Raw genomic sequence first — 22,775 nt, forward strand, 5'->3', positions numbered from 1 at the left:
TGTCCCTACTCCTCTCTCCCCTATTCATGTGACTTAGCCACACAGATACATCAAATTTAGCCAAGAGGAAAGACATGTACAGAAGTTGTATTGGTGCAGAGATGCCATTAAAACCAGCTACCCAACAAAAGCTGGGGTTTTGGTAAGTTCCAGCTTCTGCATAAAGATTCCTCTTTCCCTTGCTGTACACAGCATCAAGATTTGTGTACTCAAAAATTTCACATGGGTATTAGTATCGTAAAAATTCCTTGGTTAGTCTCCTTCTCACCCACAGATACGTATCCTGGTGACTACATCTCTTCTCACCCAGTCATTGAGATGGTGGCTAGAACTGCTTCATCACACAGTATGAAACTTGAATTGAAGAGAGAAATGCAGCATTTTACATTTGCTGTGCCTGAAAGTATTCTGTATTTTCATATTACCTCTTCCACAACAGCTTTTCAACCAGCATGCCTAGTGCGTGCTCTTAGTCCCAGCAGAAACACCTTGCTCATCACATCACAAGGACTGGTTGCAAACAACCCAGGAACCACTCGAGTGTTGAAGTTGTCAGGAAACACCTTAAGAAGAGAGTTTCTCTACCTACCATATTGACAGCATCCTGGTCAAAGGGGTTCCACTCAATGTTCTGAGGATAATGGGCCAAAACTTTGGACTTGAAGGTTCTTCTTAAGGGACTCTGGTCGAAATTCTCTCCTGCAACAAAGGAAGAAAGAATGATTTGTCACAGCAGTAAGGCTTCAGAGAGAGCGGGCCGGGGCAGCTGCTTTCACTTCGTGGTTGGGATGGGTTTTTTTTGTGAAATCTGATGGGCATTTTCTCTCCCAACAGATGCACTACTTCTTGTAAAAGAGAACAGAGAAAAGATGCGCTTTCAGTCTGACCTTCCCACAAAATCTTACTACAGTTACAGAACAGCTTCCAGCTTAGTATTTATGGCATGGAAACTTACTGTTAAGAGAAAAATTACTGCTGGAGTTTTCTTGAAGAAGACCCCATATCTAACTGAATTCTTCACCTTCCCCTGTAGCTTGAATACCTAGCGATAGCTTTACCTACACGCTAGAAGAGGCACTTCCCTCAAGTTTGTTAGAAACTGTCTTGGGGTCAATAAAAGGTATGAGCACCTCTCAGCTCTATAAATTATTCAAGGAATCATTATAGATCTTTTTTATATCCCAAGTCCTGGGTGAAGATTAAACATTTCTTTTTTCTACATCAAATTTCAAGGACAGACTTTTTCACACAAAGAATCCAGCAAGTGCAAAGAAGATTGAAATTAGACTTCAAGCAGAAATGCATCCAGTTATCAGCATACAAATAATGTATTTCACAGGGATATTGTTAATGGAGTTTCCACCACTGGATAGCCTACAGCATGCAACACAGTAATCAAAACAAGAAGTTCTTAAAAATCTATTAATTGTATTACCATCTACTACACTTTTCTCAGGTATCTCAGGTTACTAATTTCAGGTTCCTTGCTTTAAAGACTACAGGTGGATCTTTCCTGTTCAGTTCCTTTCTCACCTGAGAGAAACGAATGGGATGAAAGCCTTAAGTTCACAATGTGAAGTGTTTTCCATGAAATCATGCTTTGAAATCAAAGGCTCCTTTTGGAACGCCTTAATGTTACCAAGATACTTTAAAAAATGTTACTGAAATAGAATTGGATTTCCTTTCTTAAAAACAAACAAACAAAAACCCCTCTGTATTTCATTATGTATTTCATTAATGAATGAATTAAAGGTTTTTAATGAGAGGTTATTTTGAATGAAAACATAATCACTTGGCAAGCTCCAAAGGCAATATTCCTGCAGAAAAGCTAAACTGCAAGCCACCAACCTCACTAACCCCCCTCTGAAGGTAACATGGCCTGCAGGAGTGCAATTTGTGCTTGCTGAATTGCGTATGTCAACTCAACCTTTGTGCAGCAAGCAGCCTCTGAGTGATGTTGCAAGATTCACAGCTCAGCAGCTACCCGAAGGTTTCTGAGGCCACAGGCCATTTGGCACATGCCCTTTGCTCCTTGTGAAGTGCAGTCTGGCTCAGAGTGAATTAATACAAGGAAATTTCTGTACAAAATGATACCTGAAAGCAGAGCTTCAGTCTTTGCCTGGCAGAACTTAGGATCTGCAGATAACTGTGGGGAACAAAAGGTAACAGAAAAACACAGTGGCTGCTCACAAGGCAAAAATTAACTAGGCCAAGTTTTAGGAGGGATGAAAACCATTCGTTGTAGGAATCCCTTAACACATGTTCAATGTAGAGGGCAGAACCTGTGCTGTCCCTCAGGGGCTGCAGTGCCAGGGCCATCACAGCAGTGACTGCACAAGAGGCAGGTGGAGGCAGAGGCGGTGAAGGTCAGGCATTCCTTACAGCAATACCAGCCACCCGCTTGGCTAGGAAGGGTTAGCAGAGGCTTGTGCTGGAGCTCCCCTCCACGAGGGCTTGCGTAGGCAGGCAGAAATTCCTCGAGATGAATGACTCAGCTGTGCTGGGACTGCACGTCTCCCTGCTGTATGAGCTGCTGCACTGAGTGAGCTCATGAGCCAGGTGGAGAAGAGGTAAACAGCCCTTCAAACAGCACTCACTCTCAAATTAATTCAGAGAAAGGGTTTTAAATCTTTTCCTTTCCAAGGCATCACTGAGATTTTAAACATACAAGTATTCTTATACAACAGCTCATTTTTAACACAGGATTCAGACACATTGCAGCATTAGTTTTTTGTAGCACTACGTCAGTCTTGCTCGATTTTAGTGTGTAACCATGGGGGAGAAAAGTAAATAAGCTTCTGCAAGAATATTCTCTGCTTGGTAGGAGAAAAAGTCCGAGATGATGCAATGCTGCACCCGTATTTCCTGGGCAGGAATAAATGGAAATGGTAAAATGAGGAGCACCTAAGAGAATTGCAAGTGTTTAGCCTGGAGAAAAGGAGGCTCAGGGGAGACCTTACTGCCTGAAAGGAGGTTGTAGCAAGGTGGGTATTAGTCTCTTCTCTGAAGTAAGAAGAGACAGGACAAGAAGAAATGATCTCAAGTTGTGCCAGTGGAGGTTTAGATTGAATTTTAGGAAACATTTCTTCACCAAAAGGGTTGTCTAGCACTTGAACAGACTGCCCAGGGAAGTGGTTGAGTCACCATCCCTGGAAGTATTTAAAAGATGTGTAGATGTGGCACACAGGGACATGGTTTAGTGGTGGACTTGGCAGTGTTAGGTTAACAGTTGGATTCAGTGATTTTAAAGGTCTTTTCCAACCTAAGTGATTCTGTGATTCTATGTGAGGAGCTTTCACAGTGGAATCCAGCCTGCTTCTGGAATTGCTCAAGGCAAACCAGGAATCCAGCGAAAGCTTATGCATCACAGAAATAAAGAAAACTGGAGGTATCAGCTAACCTGGACCAAATTAAAAGACATGACAGGGTTTAGCTGATAACATCTGCCAGGCTGGACCAGACTTGCTATTAGCTGCTATGGCAGTCCAGAGCACAAGCTCCACAAACACCTTCTCCACGCTCCATTACAAAGCTCAGACTGAAGTACACAACACCAAAGGTCATTACTCTGGCAGAACATGACAGCAGAGCAACCTCTTATTTTGGTCCAGATGTTCTGTGTGGAGGCATTAGAGACAAAGATATAATGTCATCCACCACAAAATAAAAATCCCAACAAGCAAAGCCAGCAAAAATTCTCTCTCCAGGTATACACTTAAACATACCTGGCAACATCTTTAATTCTTACTATCAAACAGTAATTAATGGGCTTGCATAATCAAATAAATATGCATGAGGTTACTTCCTAATTAGATCTTCAATCTTTCTCACATCTGACAGAGTTTACCTTACAGCTGTGAATCAGCAGAAAGGCAGGTATTTGATGCTAAATTTGTTTGGATGTTTCTATTAAATGTTCGAAGAGCATCTGGATGACTTCATTAAGTTCTCCACCGCTAACAGCAAGTAATTGCTGGAGTCCAAATTTCTTTAAAGGTTTCCTTTATCGTGACAAACCATTACTGTAACCTGGTGGATGCTGATTGGGTAATTTGTGTGGTTCAGAGGCACTCAACACTGCTGCAGTTCACTGGTTGAGCCCTTCACAGGTGCTGTGGGGGCCAGTTTTTGACCTATATCGTATGGGTGTTGTAAAAACACCTTCCTCTTGAAAAATAGCTCCCAGTGATGACAGTCAACAACTAAATGATTAATCACCTTGGCATTAGAACATAACTGTAATAGGGACTGCAGCAGCAATGCGCATTAATCACGTCGTTTACTGTTTACAATGCCTGTGCTCACTTACAGGCACCACAGAAACTGAGGGAGGCTTTGCCCTGTGCTCTGGGTGTGCTCAAGAGAGCCCTGCCTTCAGCACACCTAAGATGCAGCATTTCAGGGAATGTGGCTGCGTGTGCTTAGATCGAGTAGGAGAGTAAACCTGCTTTCTCCTAAATAGCTTCCACAAGCACCCAGAGGTGGAGGTGTATGTGCAGACAGTGTTACCTATCTGTTCTGGTAGCACAGCTTAAGCTCGTGGTGGAGCAGAGAGGGCAGATGCTGCACGGTGCTAGCTGCTGTCTTGCCTTAACGTGTCCTCTGGCATTAAAGTGGCACCGGCAGACTCTGGAAGCACGTCAGAGTGCTCAGAGATGTTAGGGAAGTGGTCCTGGAAGGCTTCTCCATGGGAAACTATCCCCCCTAGTTTGGTGGCTCAATTACTAATTAACCCTTAACAACTTTATCCGGTAGAGAAAGTTGTATTTATTTCCAAGTTACACCAAAATCTCCATCTCTGGAGATGTAAGAGCAGGGAAGGCCTTGATTTCTTGCAGTTCTTGTTATTGAATATCCTTCCTCTCACATTTTCCCTCCATTTTGACAGGCAATACTCTGGCAGCAGCTGGAACCAGTGGAGGAGAACAAGGAGTATTTGCTAATAATCCACTGTAATCATGAAAAATTGAGGCTTTCAGTTGGCTTTTGGAAATAACCAATAATTTGTATGCTGCTGAAAATACCCATCCAGTTGTTTCGACAACAGACGTGGCTAAAACCTTTTGTTAATGAAGCACTAGCACTGCTTTAAGAAACCCAGCTTCCCAAAACCAGCAGTAAAAATGCCCTTGTAGGCTGACAACATGGATACATTTTATCCAGAAAAGTAAATGGCACAAAGAACTCACCTTTGCAGAGTCTCTGCAGGGTCTGCATTTTACTATGCCAGTGGTTTTTAAAAGTATATAAATTAAAACACACACACACACAGAAAATATAATTTTCTCAATCAGTGATCATGAAACAAAAGAGAAGAGCCAAGAAAGCACACTGGAGTGGATCAATTGGTCATTAGCTTGAAAGGACGCAACATGGCACCCTACATACAAAGTTGCCTCCTGGGCAGCCAGGCAGGGCAAGCTTTTAGAGGATATCCATAATTTAGGAAAGAAAAAGTAAAAGGGTATGACAGAAAGCAGCCTGCATGTCAGGGTGAAGTGCCATCGTTTGGCCAAACTAGCAGGAAACAGCCCAACTCTCACCATGAGATGAGAGATACGGACTGTGACAGCCAGCTCCACACTGACAAGCAGCTGGAAGAGAATCACAGGAAGCAAAAACTTCTTGGCAAACATGAGGGAAGGGATCTGGACTGAAGGGTACCTGATATTATCAGCTCTCAGCCTTGGTAGCTGTGAACTGCTGAGTCACATGTGGCAAGAAACATTTATTTAGCTGTTATTCTAGGCAAACAGCGAATTTCCATTAAATCTACTATGTGCTTTTAAGTGCTTTCCTGCTAACTTCCCAAACAGGACTAGCAAGGCACATTAAAAATGAAGCAAGTATCAAACACAAATTGAATCCGTATTCTAAAATATTCATGGCCAGATAAGAGTACTATGAATACAGACAGAAACACGGTACTTGATGCATGGCCACCCTTCATACAAACAGCATGTCTCATTGTGGAAGATGGCTCTCAAAGGCAAATAAAAAACTTTGAATGGAATCCTTTCACTTTCAGAATATTAAAAATAAAAAGTCGTTCAAGTACTTTTCAAAATTGCATAGAAAGTGTCAGACTCAAGTTCCATTTCAGCTGGGTACTACAGCCTATGTAACAGAGCTTTGAAACAACTTCTGCCTTCCCTTTGAAAGCACTCATTTTTAAAGGGAGATTTAGTTTCAGATGAAAAGCAAATGGGGATGGATGCTAGATCAAGAAAACTGTGCTAATTTCATTTCAAAATGAAAAGATTTCTCAAAATTAGAAAAACAAGCCTGATCCATGTTTCGGATGAAGGATACAATTACCAGGGAAATGCAGCTACAGTTGTGAGGTTGTCAGTCACTATGGCTTTCATGTGGGTGATCATATTTAAATTTTAACTAATTATCACAGCTACAGAGGCATACAAACATACTTTCCAAATAGGCAGAGGCATCCTCCACCCATAGCCATACCCTCTGGTCCAGGGAATGTGAGCTATCTGTTGCTCCTTCCAAGCTCTGGAACGTGGAGAGGAATGCTTGTGACTACAGGAGTAAAAATATCTTTTGTTCCTTTAGAGGAGCGTACTGGGAGCACAATTATGCACCTCATGGTGACAGCCTCTTTGATAGCTATTTCTAATTAAAAGTGTTCAGCACATCCAGCTATGTTCTTTCCCTGCAGACTGCACTTCCTTAAGCTTATGGGATAACTGCATGCATGACCCTGCATTAGAATCAATATACAATGTTTGAGTGGGAACAGGAATAACAGGGCTTGGCTGGGGAACGACTAAGCTGTTAATTGTCAGGTTCAGGAACTGGCTAGTTTAAGTAGTACAGAAAGTGTTCTCTGCTGCTTTTCTTCTGGGCTTCACCAGGACACCAAGGTGGCAATGGCAGGCTAGTTGGAGTTCAAGGTAGTATTTGTGGCCATGTATTAACTCATAGTAGTATTAACCCAAAGGTAGTGTTTGTGGCCACATATTCTCATAACCTTAGAGCAAAGGAGAAAAATTATATGGAAGACAGGACTGGGACAAGGCAGACAGTTTTCATTCCAAAATTTAAAGATCCGATTTGTCTGTAAGATCGTGGCAGCTTTTGCAGGGGTTAGGGAGGGAGCAGGGTCTAACCTACCTCTTGCATGTCAATATGTAAAGGAACTGATGGATCATATTTAAGCAGGAAGCCATAGTGGTTGTGTACCCTATCAATACATCTAAATGATTTGGCTTTTTCTTGGTGTATGTCTGTGTGGACCCCACTAACATTGCTATTTAAGCCTAGACTGCAAAACATGCTTCCTTGAGGTGTCAGGAGCCTTTGAGTTTTTGTAGCAGAAATTGGTGAAGCTGGACCTTCCAGTACTCTTTGTTCACAAATGCGCATAACTAAGCTTAGTAGGATTGCTGGGTAAGTATCCTTTAATACAGCCTCACACAAGGTATTGTTCAGTCTTTATCAAGCACACAAAAATCCAGCATATCGTATAGCCACCAATACACCCGACACCACTAGTGGCATTTTGTTGGAAAGGGGAAGCACATCTGCCAAGACAGCTTCAAGAAACAGAAAAAAATTACCAGATACTGATTTAAATTAGGTAAAAGAATGAAAAAGTCCATGAGTTTTGGTTTCAGTTTTGAACTCTGATCCTTAATTTGATTCAAGGGGAGTTGGAAGACAGAAAACAAAGAGATAGAGAAGGCCTGGTGATTGTTTTGTCCTTAATCCCTCTTTACCTGAGGTTTTGTCTGCAGTATCTGAGCTCTTGCCATGGAGTTCTGCTTCTAGCCATTTGTACAAGACTACACAACATAAGAAACAGAGATAAAAAAAAAGCAAGTATGAACAAAATGAAAAGATACACAAATGTACTGGGGAAGGGAAGAAATGTGAAGCAGACATAAAACACTCCCCCTTTGCAACCTCTCTTCCCCCCCACTACTGGCAAAGGGTAAACCCATGTGACAAATAAAGCCCTTCACGATTGTATTACTACAAAGGTGTTGAATGCAATGACAGACATTGCAGAAATACTTGTCAAAATTAGTAACAAGATTAAATTCTGCTACTTCAAACAGCACGCTTCCATGCAGCTTCCCTATTATGAAAGACATCTTTGTTCATATATTGAGCCATTCCAGAGCCTATGAAATGCAGGGGGAAAAAACACCAGCTCTTTAACTGGTGTTGAACACTTTGGTGTAAAGACAAGAAGTTTTCTTTAGTATCACACTGTTAAACTGTGTTGCTACACCTTCAGTGCAGCACTGCATACCATTTTCAGGGCTTACTGAAGTTACCTAATAGCCCTATTCATCATTTCTGTCTCATAACAGGCTGTTTTTAGACTAAAATTTGAATAAATAAACTCTGTTTAGAACCTGGATGAACAATTTTAATCTCTTCCAGTAAAAGCTAACCCAGTAGGCACTTTTAACAGAAAAGCGTCCTACTAACACGTCTGAATTTTCTTCCAACTGGTTTGCTCATCTCCTGCAGGAAAACAAAAATGCTTTCACAGACACCATGGCATTCCTTTGTAAAAAAATATAATCCCCAAATCCCATTTGCACTCCACAATGCAGCATTACACAATCCTCCTCAAGTTAAATCTATTTTTATAAACCTGAAGCACATGTTGAAGCTGCAACACCATTGGGCTGTCTGGTCATTCAGTTTGTAGGTGTAAATTCAGAGTATTTCCACCGTGACCTCCTACTTCAGCTGTTAATCCAAGTACCAGTTCAGCGGATCCAGAAAATGCTGCCAAGTCTGTGTCCTGGGAAGGCAGTCCTCGAGGGCACAGGAATGCTTTCAATACAGATTTTTAGAAGAGAATTTGTATTTTAGGATAATTTTCTCATTTCTTCAGGACACACCTGAAGGTAACCCACATTTCAATGTGCAGGATGATGTCTTCCCAATCCAAGTGTCTCAAGCTATTTCATTCTACTTTGGAGCTGTTTGAACTTCAAAGTTGCATAAATATTTAAATTAAAGGAAACAAAACAATTGTCAAAGCTCAAGACTCCCCTTGCTAATGGCCCACACCTACACTGCCCTTACAAGCCTCTTTGCCAGACTGCCCTCACAGGTCTCCCCAAAAGTCCTTTACAACATTATCATTCAAAGTGAATTTGGTACCAAGCTTCCACGGACTTAGCCAGCACCTCTGCAATAGGAAGAGCAAAAAGGAAAAATGGAAAAACTCATGAAGGGATGGACAACCAGATGCACTGGCACAGGTTCTGCTTTTGCTACCCATTTCAGTATTATGACCATATATCATCATCAATCATATGGCTAACCATTCACAGAAGGTATGCAAAAACTTCTCCACAAGGAGTCAAATGAAAGAAGATCATTGACACCAGTGATATAAACGCAGAGCCACGACCACTGTTGTACAGCCTAATTCTTCACACAAATACACTGCAATGAAATACAACTATTGTCACAAACGAATTACGCTTAGGAAAGGCTCAGTATTTAAAATACGCTTTAAAAAATATTTGTTCACCTAAAAGAATATTGCACAAGTCTAAATAAAAAGGCTCTAACATGAGCAGTTTATTTTGCCATGATCCCTTCCTTCTGACCTTGATTAAATACTTAACTATCTGCCTACAGAGTAACATTATACAGCACCAACAATGTCAGCTCTTAAAATAGCCACAAGTCCCAGCTGCCAACAGACCACAGAGTCTCCACTACACTAGCAAACAAGTAAGAATTACACCATCTCTTTTACATAAAATTGCATCATAATCTTGTCAAATCCTGAAAGTCATGAATTAAATTACATCAGTTTGGGTGATTATTTCTGGTGGGGTGGAGGGAGTTTAATAAACAGGTATCTGAGGTTCAGTGATCCTACACAATCACCTTGGAGTCTGTCTGCAAAGGCTGGAATTTAGCAGCAGGAAACAGTGGAACAGGTATAAAACTGGACCTATACTTACAGGGAATTTATTTTCTCTAGAAATCAGGATGTGTGGAATTCACTTACTCTGTTCATGCTGCCGTGCAGTCTTTCCAATCACGAGCTCCTAAACCACTACTAGGTGATATACAGAAAGCACATCCCAGAGCTCCTTGGTCTATCCTGTTTATATACAGGAAGTGGAATGCTTTATTTCTTATAGCACTTTATACACAAATTCATTTTGAATACTTGATATGGAAGAAATGAGCATTTTTCCTAATGGAGAAAACAGTCCAAACAGTAATTAAAAGTTCATTTAAGTTTCATACATCATTCTTCTTAGATTGCCTGACACCATTTTGGTTAGTTACATAGAAAATGAGCAACGTACATACCCACATGGAACTGAAGGGCTTGAAATCTCAGTTCCCAGAGGAACATTAAACTTGGCAGCGTGAAAAGTGTTCAAGCAAGAGCAAGACATCAGCTCAGGTTCTTAAACACAGCAGGACGCCAAAGCATGAACACAGACTGAACACAGAATGAGGTATCCAGTCATGCCTTCTGCACAGGATCCCTTTCATACTTATGTTTTCTACTCATTTACAGGGCAGGATCTAATTCAAATGTGCCAAATTTCTGTGTTAAAACATGATGCTGCATTCTCACACTGGTTTTGGAAACAGGCACTCACAAACATTTTCAATTCAAATGCATCTTAAAGCAGGTTTTGTCCTCTATTCCACCGGGAGAGAGGTAGTACAACAGTCCTGTCCCAAGATACGCTTTATTAGAGTTGGTATTTCTGGAGAAGAGTAAAGAAAAACCCCAACAAAACAAACCACAACCAACCAGAACATGTCATCCTAAAAATCCCTGTACTATTACTGTTTAGGTTTGTGTGCAAGAATGCAGGAAAGAAAGGGGAATTTTTCAGTAAATTTTGCTTTGGGGTTTTATTTTCACAATTATAGCACATTCAGTTATCTTTTAAATGGGGCTGTGTTAAGATAGATGCACATAACATCATGAACCAATATCAGTCTCCCCTGACACACAAGGATGGCAAGTTTCAGGTGTTTTGTTACATGAAGTTGGAAGCAGTTTCATCAAAGCTGTGTTTGTATCACAGCAGAGCGTGAATACACTCACTGATAACACCTTCTGCCACCCTAATTAAGCTCTGCCTGCAAATCAGTACAAGAAAAGACAGAAACTTCATTTGGCCTGAGCCATTTTCAGCACTAATCAACTTTGACATAAACAGAGCACAAAAATGCCCATCCTGCAGCTTGAATAGTCAGCTGTGCCTGATTTAGGGTTCTGCTCTTTAGCAGCTTTCTTTTTACCTATCTTGCACAAGCTGAAGGCCTCAGCTCCCTGAACCTATCCCTGTCACACTGGGCAATAGATTTCTCTGCTTAAGGTAAACCCTTGTTTTCCAATGTCCCCTCGGTGCTGAGCCACAAGGAGGATCCCAAGGACTGTGACTGGTTTTTAATCGGCCCTCCTCAGGAGCACAGGCTGTGGTGACCAGAAGGAAGCTATCCCCAGTTTCAGAAGGTGGCTCTTCTTCAAACAGCACAATCCACACAACCCAACAGTGGCACTTGAAGTTGGCTACTTCAAACACCCTGAGCACAGACAGCGTCTTCACACTTCTTGAAGAGCCAGCCCACACGTGAAGTTCAAACAACTGGTGTTATCAGTGGGGCAAGAGGTGGTTTTAGAGAGGGTGGACACTGAAATAGCTCCTCACTGTACCAAGTTACTTTTTTTGCATACCCTCTACAAGCAAAGGGTTACATCAAGGCAATGCTTGTTTATCAAAGGCTGCAGCTGCTAAGCTTTATGAAAACTTAGTTATATGTGGTTTTGATGGGAAAAGGGGCAGGCAAAGAAAGAACTTTGCTTCTTGTAGTCAGAAAAGCTCTTTTATCAGCACAAAGCAGAAACACTCCCTTGTGTAGCACAAACTGATTTTGTCTTGGGTTTTTGGAGAAACTGCCATTTAAGCTGCTGCCAATAAAGAATTGTCCTTATGACAGTCTCCAAGAGCCCATCTTCTGCCAGTTTTCAACAACTGAATCCTTTCAGAAGAAGAAAGGACAAAAACTTTCTGCATGCTGAAAAGTCACAAGAACCTGCAGGCGAGTCTGGCAGTTACCAGAGCTCCCGGATGAAGAAGGGTGGTGAGCAGGAATGAAGATGCAGGCAGACAAGTACCCACTGCCCACACAGCAGTATTGGTATTTACGACTGATACTGCCACTAAAGAGCTACCCAAGGAACCATTTCAATCTGGAGATTGCTCTCAGCTGTTTCAGCCCAGCTGTACTACAATAATTGGAGATCAGCATATTGCTGCAAATGGTTCTACTGTGGGCAAACTGGCCACTGGAGGCAGAAGACATTTATACAACATACTGTATGATGCAGTTCTTATTAGCTTTGTCAAAAAACAACAATGAAGTTTTGTCAACTAAAAGCGTTAAGAGGCAAAAACACCATCATATTGAAAGGAGGATCAGATCTTGGAACAACTCAGTTAAAATACCTCTTCTGCCACAAACATCTTTGCAGGTACCTACATGTCTTGATCAACACCACCTGCATTTAGAAACTGTTTGAAGAACAGGCTGCTGCCAGTGAGTTTACACAAGGGATCATTAAGAAGCCATCAGTGCACAGCAATTGCACATCTAAACCACATGAAAAATATTCTCTATGCTTAAGCAAACCTTAAGTAAACCATGACTAGTTAAATACAGACAAAGCATAAACAATCAGATTTATGCTTTATCACTTCTGACCATTTTGTGGCCAGTTTCCAAGTCTACTGAAAATACGGAAAACTGAAACCAGGACTCAATCACCATGCCATGGTAAAGTGTCAGGATTTAAATTCAAAACTCTGGACCAATATTAATTTCTGGATCCAAAATAGATTCCAGATGGAAACCTCAAAGCATAGCAGTGTTTCTACCACGCCTCTTGATTTAGTTCAGTTCCCTAAAAAGGAGAGCCTTAAATCCTTGGGGAGTATTAGGTGCCAAAGCACCTCTGTAAAGGTGGATCTCCATTGAGAAGCCCAGAAAAATAATTGTCTCAGGGCTCAGCTCGCATATGCCCCTGGACCTCAGACCTCAGACCCTTTCTTCCCCTGTCCCATTCGTTCCCCCAGATGTCTGGAAGTGGAGGTGATTCTGCAGGTGAGGTCCTAACCTTTCTACCCCAAAAATACCATTTCAAGGCTTATATTGGATATGCTCTCCAGTGTATTTTGGAGTTTCTCCTCTCCCAACAACCCAGCCTTAAATCACAGGGATACACCTTCCAGTGTCATCAATCTCTTAAAAAACACAGGGGAAGTCCCACAAAACAACCAAAAGGGGTCAGTGCAAAGGGCTCTGTATCTTGTAAGTCTCTCCTTTGTCAAAGCCCAGCAATGAAAAGCAGTGTTTCACCCCATCTCCCCTCAAATTGCCATGGCCACTTCACTAAAAATCCCTCTGTAGAGCAGTGGATACCCATGTAAAAACAATACATGTTTCAGGGATGCTTTTAAACCCTAAAGGTAAGAAGACTGTGGAGAGCCACAGAATGGAAAAAGGAACATTTCCTGGTCAGAAAGAGGGCTGAAAAGAGCCAGTGGGACTCTGAAAGAGGAGCGATGCACAAAAAGGAGTATAAGAGACTGAAGTCCACTTTCACCCAAAGCACATACTTTATCTATTATTTTAGCACCCTGCTAGAAGAGATGCAAGCAGCAGGGAGCAGAGCTCTAAATAACCTTAAAATTAGTTGGCATCTACGCAAATGTTTCCTCTTTACCACTAATCCGCTGATCTTTTAGTGCGTGGGTCCCAGGTTGACTGGCATGATAAAGATACATAGGTAGAAGGCATGTAATTGCTGCTCTGATTTTTAAATAAGCACATGTTGTCACTGACTACAGAGAGACTACTTCAAAACCAAGGCATTTAGAGCCACCCCTAAACAGACACGAGAGCCCGCCTGGCCACTGCACACAACTCCTTTTATTGCTGCATGAGGTATGTTACAGTATTTTACACTTTGCTTTTGCACAAAGGGGAATTTTATGGAGTTAAATAGAATGATTCATGTAATGAAGCAAACCATATCATGCTGGTTTGGGAACCTCAGTAACTGTTTGAACATACATTAGAAATGGCGTATTTCATACTGAGCAGATCAAGACTGGATTAGGAACAGACCACACCATATCTGAACTTACTTTAATACTTATGGTCTCTGTGTGTGTACTAAGGTCTGAGAGGTGTAATAAATGCAGGGAAGCGCATGCAGAAGGAAACAGAACTAACACAATGTATGGGTATAGCAGCACAACTCAAAATGATGGTGTCTTGGTGTGTCAATGTAGGACAGCTGAATTTGAGCATCATGTTACAGAGAACAAGAGCATAATCATTTTGCATGGAGAAAGTTGTTGTTCTTTCAAATCAAGGCAGGAAACCATCATTTCTGGTGCATAAGGATAGGTTTCAATAGTCCCTGCTCACATTCCCTATCAAACTAAGCAACATTATTCACTGTGAGAGAGCACATGTATAATGTATTCACAATCACATACATGTGCACATTCCCTTTTTCCCAAAGTGAGGGGACTGGCAGGAATGCTCCGTTACAGGTTTAAAAGCTGTCCCCTGCACCTGGGGCTCTTTCCAGCTTCACAAAACGGTCCAAGCTAAAATAGAGACAGTCCTCAAATGTGGACACCAGCTGGCTCGTAATTCCTCACAGCTCTGCAGTAGCATCAGGAGTTTCTGCATGGCTCCCATGGGATTAGAATTCCCATCTCCAATCAGACAGGATACACACATGCCAGATTAAAGAGACGCAGACATTTGCATATCTCTTCAGGCTTTGGCAGGTTTCTGGTGATTTATTCTGCAACATGCAAACACCCTGAGAGCATTCCTGATGGAGACCTTCTGAATGCAAAGGTTAACAGGTCTGTGTGAGCTGCATTAAATATTTACATTAAGGAAGCACATTTTTTTCCTGACACTTACATAGGAAGCACACACAAGAGGAAAGACCAAAACTATAAATATTTGTGACAATAAAAGATGCAGATCTCAGCAGTCACACAGCTGTTAGCAATAAGCTAAGCAGAGGCTAGCTGGGCACAAGTATATTTGCTTAAATAAAGCTTGCAGTTTTATTATCAGGCTGAAAAACAGACCTTCTTGTAAAGGACTGTAAGATGATTCACTACTATTAGATTACCACAGACCATAATGAATATTTCAAGGGCTTCACGTGTATACAGCGAAATCAGTCCAATGGGGCTGTCACAACAGGCAGTGCATGTGGGGAACAGAATTCCTCTTTGAAATCAAAAGGACTATGTATGTACATGAGATTAAAGGAATCTGAGCACTCACATACATCCTACAGCTGCAAATTCTGGGGTCATGAAATAATTACAAGCCATTCAGACTTCTAGCTGAGCTCATTTATGAACCAAAACAACAAAGCTTCCAAAATGCACTCCTTTTGCTTCTGAAAAAGCCTGTTTGTTAAAGTAAGACTCTACCCCAGGCTTTGAATTCAGCAAGGTTTATTTTGCTTATACCAGTATGACAGCCTGAATGTGACTAATTTTAACACAGAAATCTGAAACTTCAACCTGAATCTGTATTTGGGGGCATCAGAGTTATCAATTTATAAACAGCCTGAGGAACTGTTTGCTCTTGTGGTGCTGCTGGTTAACTCCTTCCCAAGTTAATCCTTCCCCAAAGAAACACCCCTTTGCCATCTGTCTCAGAGACCTGAACTCCTTGGAGTGTTTATCCAGGTACCCACCTCACCTTTCCTGCTCCCATTCTTATACAGGTGCTTTCCCACAAAGCTGATTTAGGCCGCAGAGTAGCACTGAGCCCCATTTCATTCAGGACAGTAACACTTCCCACTTTGCAGTGAGGACAGAGGATGCACTTGTAACAGTCTTTCAATGGCTCTATCCCACATCACCTTCCCACCTCTCCCTCCCTTCCTCCATGTCTAAAGAGATGGTGGATTTTGATGCAACCCGCCAGGATAAATCTTGAGCAGGTGACTTAATGGCTGTAAAACCCAAGCCCTGTACAGGTACAGCTCCTTTCCCAGTTTAGACCAAAGTGCATTTTCCCTACCTAAAAGAAAACACAGACTCGTATGACTCTTCAGTAGTCATCCAGGAGGACTCTCTAACAGAGATTTGCACTTTCTTAGGCAAACGACAATATTGCTTCATCTCACTGAACTGTCAGGGCATGTTGAAGAAGCCATGCAATCAACATGGTCTGAAATAACTTAAGTTTCCTAAGCCTTTTTAGTTTCTGCTTTGAAAATGCATTTAATCACAACCTTGCGTCGACCTGTAGAAGCACAAGCACTTATTTCAGTACATGTTCTGTCCTGACAGGAGGTCAGCTTCTCCCTTTCCCTAACCTTTCTTTTACTTAATATTTTGGAAATGGTAACCTTTTGAAAAACAGCGCATTCTATGTGAACATAGTTCAGTAAGCAAGATACAGTGAAGTGCATTCCAATCAGAAAATAACACAAAGCTTTGCAAAGATCCCCAGCAGAAAACTTCTTCAGTAGCTTCCAAGAACAATCTACAGCAGCAATTAGGAGAAAAAGAGAGAAGAAAATTGCCTGAGCTGCTCTGCAGCTTTAACTGCAGTAGCTACAACAGAAAAAAAAAAGCTGCAATGGATTATTTCATAGAATCATAGGATGGTTTGGGTTGGAAGGGACCTTAAAGACCTTACTGACAATCTGGATGAGTGGACCGAGTGCACCCTCAGTAAGTCTGCAGATTGGCTGGGAGCATTGATCACCTGAGGATAGGAAGCTCTGCAGAGGATCTGGATCAGCTGGATCAATGGGCTGTGGCCAATGATAGGAGCTTCAACAGGGCAAAGTTCTGGGTCCTGCATTTGGGCCACAACAGCCCCATGCAACACTACAGGTGTGGGGAAGAGTGGCTGGAAAGCTGCTCGGCAGAAAAGGACCTGGGGGTGTTGATTGATGGAGCTGAGCATGAGCCAGCTTGAACCCAGGCAGCCAAGAAGGCCATCGGTATCCTGGCCTGTATCAGCAATAGCATAGCCAGCAGGGCCAGGGCAGTGATCATCCCCCTGTACTGGCCACTGGTGAGACTGCCCCTCGGATCCTGTGTTCAGTTCTGGGCCTCTCACTACAAGAGAGACATTGAGGTGATGGAGTGGGTCCAGTGAAGGGCAATAGAGCTGGTGAAGGGTCTGGAGAGTAAGTCCTACGAGGAACAGCTGAGGGAACTGAGGATGTTTAATCTGGAGAAGAGAAGACTCAGGGGGGACCTTATCGCTCTCTACAGCTACCTGAAAGGAGGTTGTAGCGAGGTGGAGATTGGTTTCTTCTCCCAAGTAACAAGCATTAGGACAAGAGGAAACGGCCTCGAGCTGCACCAGGAGTGGTTCAGATTGGATATTAGGAACAGTTTCTACACAGAGAGGGTGTTCAGGCATTGGCACAGGCTGCCCAGGGCAGTGGTGGAATCAACTTCGCTGGAAGTGTTCATGAGGCCCTCAGTGACATGGTTTAGTGGCAGCCTTGGCAGTCCTAGGGTAACAGTTGGACTTGATGATCTTAAAGGTCTTTTCCTACCTAGGTCATTCTATGATTCTATAATTGTGCATGTGTATGTATTTTTTTTAACATCTTACGCAATTTATACAGTTTTAAGAGGAAGAACTTTTGACCATAGCTTCTTTCCCCAGCATTATGTTCATAAAGAAAAACTCCCACGTCAGACTGCAAACTTTGAAATAGTTTTGCCTGAAGATGTTTCAACTCCAAACTGCCCCTTCTTCAAACCCTTGGTCTCTGTGAGGTGGACACACACAAAACTTGAAACCCACACATGGTCCTTAAAATGGATAAAGGAGCTGCACCAGGTTGGATTTTCCTGAAGAGCCCTTCTCCTCAAAGATTAATATTCAATTCCCTGACAAGCACAGCAGATGCCCTGAGGCAGAAGAGGCAGCAGTGCACTGCAGGCTGCTCCAGCTCCTCCAGGACCCACTCAGGAGTTGCTGCAGGGTAAACCTGTGCTGTGAAAAAAGACGTTTCCAGCTGGGATGTCAAGCAGACAGGCTCAACAGCATTTCAGCCTTGTTTTAGCTAACAGTTCCTTCCTAGCCTCAAGCCTAGAATATCAAGGTGCCTTTCTGACCTGTAAGGTCAACCTTTTCATGCCACAGAAACTTTCCCATCTTCTCACAGTTGTCAAAAAGGTCACCAAATGCAAAAATCCCCTTTTAGTAGAAAGTAATGATATTTGGAGATGTGTACAAGGTTGTGGGGGAGGACAAAAACAAAACACAACACTAAGATTGGTTTAACATTACATGTGCTCCATAAGAGCACTAGAAATCAAGAAACTAAGATCTGGACTGAAGGGGAGCCCTGGACATAACGGCCAAGCAGGAGAGTATGGGTAGGCAGATAGGATGTCAGACCACTAGGCCTTACAGGGAGCATCAGATCCCTTCCACGTTTGTCAGGGATGCAGGATCTGTTCAAACAGATTTGCAGAGTCTCACCACTCTCTCCTGAAACCCGGTTTGCCATCAGCGAGGTAGGAGTGGAGTTGTTCCAGCATCCCTTTAGCTGCCATCTGTGCTCCCCCAGGGAGGGGACTCAAACTTGTCAAATACCGTGAATTAAAAAAACACAACCTCTTGCATTAGAAATGGCAAGAGGTGGCAATTCCAGGGTAATAGCCGGAAGCCACTGGCTATCAGCAGAGCACGCGGCTTATGATTAAGCATGAAACACACACACCCACACACACCTGAATCCAAGTGTAAAAACTGCATTGGGAAAAGTAATTTCTGAAGATCCAGAATCTAACAGAGACACTCTGAAAAAGCAATAACTGGTTCAGGAAAAAAATGTTATTTTTTCCAGTCTTTAAAGATAGAAAAGGGGGCTTGCGTTGCAGCAAATCTAGTTTTTGTTACTGGCCCTCCCTCAATCTAAACAGCTATTTTCAATCACCTCTGTCAGGGAAAGACTGAGATGTATCATTAGCATGAATGTGGCAGGTAAGGTATTGCTAGAAGATGAGCAGGGAAAAGTAAAAGGAGAAACCTGAAAGGAGGAGTGCCCTGCACTCCGTGGTCTAGTTTGTCCTGCAGTGAGAAAGGTGAGAGCGACAAGGGACCACGATCCTGCCCAGCCTTTCCCATCTGCCCTCTTACAACAGCCACGTTTCTCTCACCTAGAACTGGCAAACCCCCCCCCCCCCCCCCCCCCCCCCCCCCCCCCAACACCACCACCATAAGGAAAAACAGAATAAAAACCAGAGGTACCAAAGTTGTAGAGGTTCACATGTATTTTACACACACATGTGGGGCTCCTTTGAAATCACATCCATTTCTGTTAGTACCTAGCTGGATATCGTGCTTTCAAAAAAATCAGGGTTTGTTTTTTTCTTTGCTTGGTTGTTTATTGTAACCTTTTACTCCCACTGAAGCGTATCCCCCAAGCCATTCCACCTCCCTTTAGGAAAGCTTACTGTTTCAGAAAGCAGTGCTGGTAGCTAATAGTCTTCTGCCTAATTAATAACCTCATACTCACTAAATGCTCCCTGCTCATCAGACACCGCCTGAGGACACCTCGATGGAGAGGCATTCAGGCTTTACATGAGCTTTGGTAGCACAGTGCTGTATCTTGTCACACCCTCTCCCCCAAAGCAGCCGAAGTCTCACTAAGATCCCCACTGGTGCTATCTATCTCACGTATGAGTAAGCACAAAGCAAAGCTGAGGTCTTCGGTCCCTTGTTCTCCAAAGCCTGATGGATTTTTCTCCTGATGAGAGCACTCAAAGCTGCACTGCTCCTGTGTCTCAGTTCACTCATCTCAGACAGGTTTGTTGCTAATGATTTTTCCCTAAGAAGGAGGATTTCTTATGTTGCATAGCTTATAATTAATTGGGGCATCTTAGACCAGAAGGTCTGCTTGCTCCCCCTGAATGAGCTGCCTAAACCACAAAAACACACGTAACATGTGGCAGGGACATGGTCCAAAAGTTCATTTGGGCTTAGCTTTGCACAAGAAAACAGTTTTAACATGTAAATTTAGGCAGAGCAGATTTACCTAAAGGTTTAGAAGGACTAAAAGGCATTTAGACCATGGCTGTACCTGCTGTAGATAACACAAGAGCATACCCATTTCATGTGGTTATACAATGAAGTGTAATACCTACAGTCAGAGAAGGGATGACTAATGCTGAGCAGATACACAAACATATGAACCCCTAACAAAGTCAAAGAAGCTGGATAATTTTAGGTATAGGATCATCCAAAACATGTACCTATGAAAGTGGGGGAATCAGGATTGAGGGGATCAGAAGAAAATCAGGTTGGAAAGGACCTCTGGAGGTCATTTGGTCCCTGTTCAAAGCCACATCATGGTGCTCAGAGCAAAACAAAAATAATTCTTGAGATGGAAAGCTGCAAAGACAATTCAATAATGCTAGGGAGGGAAGAGCAAAGTGAGACATCAACATTTCAGCATCTCGGGAGCAAAAAGCCTAAGTTGGGATCTCTCAGATTTAATGCTTTCAGTGCAAACAAAAAGGCACTCTTGAACTTGCAATGTAAATAAATACCAGCCAGGAAAAGAGAGACTGTGAGGCATTAAGATCTATGAATCATCCCTTGCCAAGCCTCAGGTCTTCTCTCAGAAATATGTCCACCTCCCAGCCTTCATGTCGTTTTGTATTAGCACGTCTATTATGGTATAACAAGACTAGCAGCAGCACCACTAACACCATCTTTTGGCTGGAGACCACACACATTTGCCACCTTGCCTCTCCAGAAGAGGCATGCTAAAAAGCATCAGTTGTATCTCCTGGATATTACAGCTCCACGGACACTGCACCTTCTCCCTCCTGGCTTTCATATTTATGGTCACATATAGTAAATAATACAGATTGCTAACTGGGTAGCTACTTTTTGGCAGTTGGCTAGGGAATTTCACAAGGCCCAAGAAAAGTACTCCATACAGTTTTGGTGCCTTTCCTAGCACAGCTGCATCCCAGGCAGGACTTACACTAATCCCTCCTGCACAGCCTTGTTGCTCTTGCCTTGCTACAGGGCAGCTGGCCACAGCCCTCCTGACATTGGTTTAATGCTGATTAGTCCCGACACAATTCTGGTGCAGGCTTCCTGCCAGGCAAGGGAATGAACAAAATTGGTTTGCACACAGACCAGACGACAGCTGCAGTCACTCCAGCTCAAATCTGTTGAGTAAGGACCCTTTTCTTGTTTACCAAGATGAGGCTAAATTAGCCCAGCATGAGACAGAAGGACAGAGCAAATCCTAAAAGCCAGCAATGCCAACCTGGCTCTGAAGGTGCGAGATGGGACTTGGTCAGGCCTCATTGCCTGGGCTCAAATAAGCCATGGTATAATAAGTGTAAGCTTTGTGTAAAGTGAACCTCCCAGCCCAGGTTAAGAGCTAGATTTTTAAAAAGAAAGGATTCGGGAGGGGGAGATCACAAGCAGAATGCCCTCAGGGCTTCTTCCACAGCCAGAGAGACAGTGGTATACAGTGCATACTTGGAGCATATTCTTCCCCATGTCCTTTTCCTCCAGCACTAGGAATAGAGAAGCCTTGAGCCTCCATAAGCCCCCCAACCCTCAGTGCCCTTAAAGAAGCAGCAAGCCCTAATTTCACTACCAGTTTTTCCTCCTGATTCAATTTTCTCCTATAATGAAAGACTGGAATCAATCTGCATTTATCCAGCTAACTTAAGATGCCTGTATTATGGTATTGGGCACCACTATAAAGCTTATCAAGCACACAGGAATCTGCAAGGCTGGTGCCAAAGCAAAACTCAACATGCTTTCTAAAATCACTCTGTATATATTTCAGGACAGACAGTCTTTAGGTGCAAAACCATTAAGACTGACAACATACTGTTCAGGCCTCAGAACATAAGTAAAATTAGGATGCACCAGGACTGAGAGAAGCAGTATAAATAAAGACTCATTTAGATGATTGCTGTTCTTTGTTTAGAGATAGAAAAAGAGGGAAAGAAGGGAGAGTCAAGAAAGATTCAATCCAGAGAAAACCAACGAAGTTATTTTTTGACAAGGTGCTTGTATCTTCCTCATTGGTCTGTTTTCTGTTTGGCTAAAACCGTATTATGCATAGGTGTGGAAACTGCTTGAATAGCAAGAGGTTAAGGGTATGCTTTATGTTTGTTAGTGTAGTACAAAGGGAAATTTCCATCATCACTTAAAAATACACTTCTTTGGGGAGCACCTTGGGCTACTTTTACATAGTTCTCCACCTGTGAAAGATACTCACCAACCTCAGAGATGTTATGAAGAGCATCAAAACAAAGCTATGATAGTTTCTAAAATAAGACGTCTTTATCAGCCTGCTGTCAGTAAGTACCTGCATACAAGTATTAGCTGTGATTCTTGTTTTTAAAATGCTGTTTGGAAGGGTTCCTGCTCAGGAGTGATCTATTGATTTGATCTGGAGCATCCCTTCTGTTTTCAGAATGACACACAGCTCTCTTGACATGAATTACAGAATCCATCATCTTCCCAGAGACAGCACATGCACAGAGGCAACAATTGCACGTGAATTGCTTTCACAAGCTAATCATCAGCAAGGCTGGTATTACTCAGGCTCTTACAAAATGGATTTAATGGAAAAGTAACACCACTGAGCTCTGTGGTCTATGAAAAACTTTAAATCCATATCCAAAAGTAGATACAGCACCACAGGATTTTCCTTCTATATATAT

The 22,775-nt window shown here is 42.5% G+C and overlaps 1 protein-coding gene across 7 annotated transcripts in view; it reads right to left on the bottom strand.

The window, feature by feature from the left end:
- DENND5B (DENN domain containing 5B) overlaps positions 1 to 22,775 on the bottom strand; it is a 113,657-nt gene that overhangs the window by 58,414 nt on the left and 32,468 nt on the right. For 4 of the 7 annotated variants that reach the window (XM_057428085.1, XM_057428087.1, XM_057428088.1 and 1 more), the window contains exons 2-3: positions 7,740 to 7,805; positions 590 to 699 (exon numbers count right to left, since the gene is read on the bottom strand). In XM_057428085.1, coding sequence (XP_057284068.1) covers positions 590 to 699; positions 7,740 to 7,805 — 176 coding nt within the window. The remainder of the gene's footprint in view (positions 1 to 589; positions 700 to 7,739; positions 7,806 to 22,775) is intronic. The other 3 variants (XM_057428086.1, XM_057428089.1, XM_057428092.1) reach the window with 1 other exon arrangement.

The sequence above is a fragment of the Pezoporus wallicus genome, unplaced genomic scaffold (genome assembly GCF_028554395.1).
Source record: "Pezoporus wallicus isolate ANWC-B61680 ecotype Strahan unplaced genomic scaffold, APGP_CSIRO_Pwel_v1 contig_2908, whole genome shotgun sequence".
Lineage (NCBI taxonomy): Eukaryota > Metazoa > Chordata > Aves > Psittaciformes > Psittacidae > Pezoporus > Pezoporus wallicus.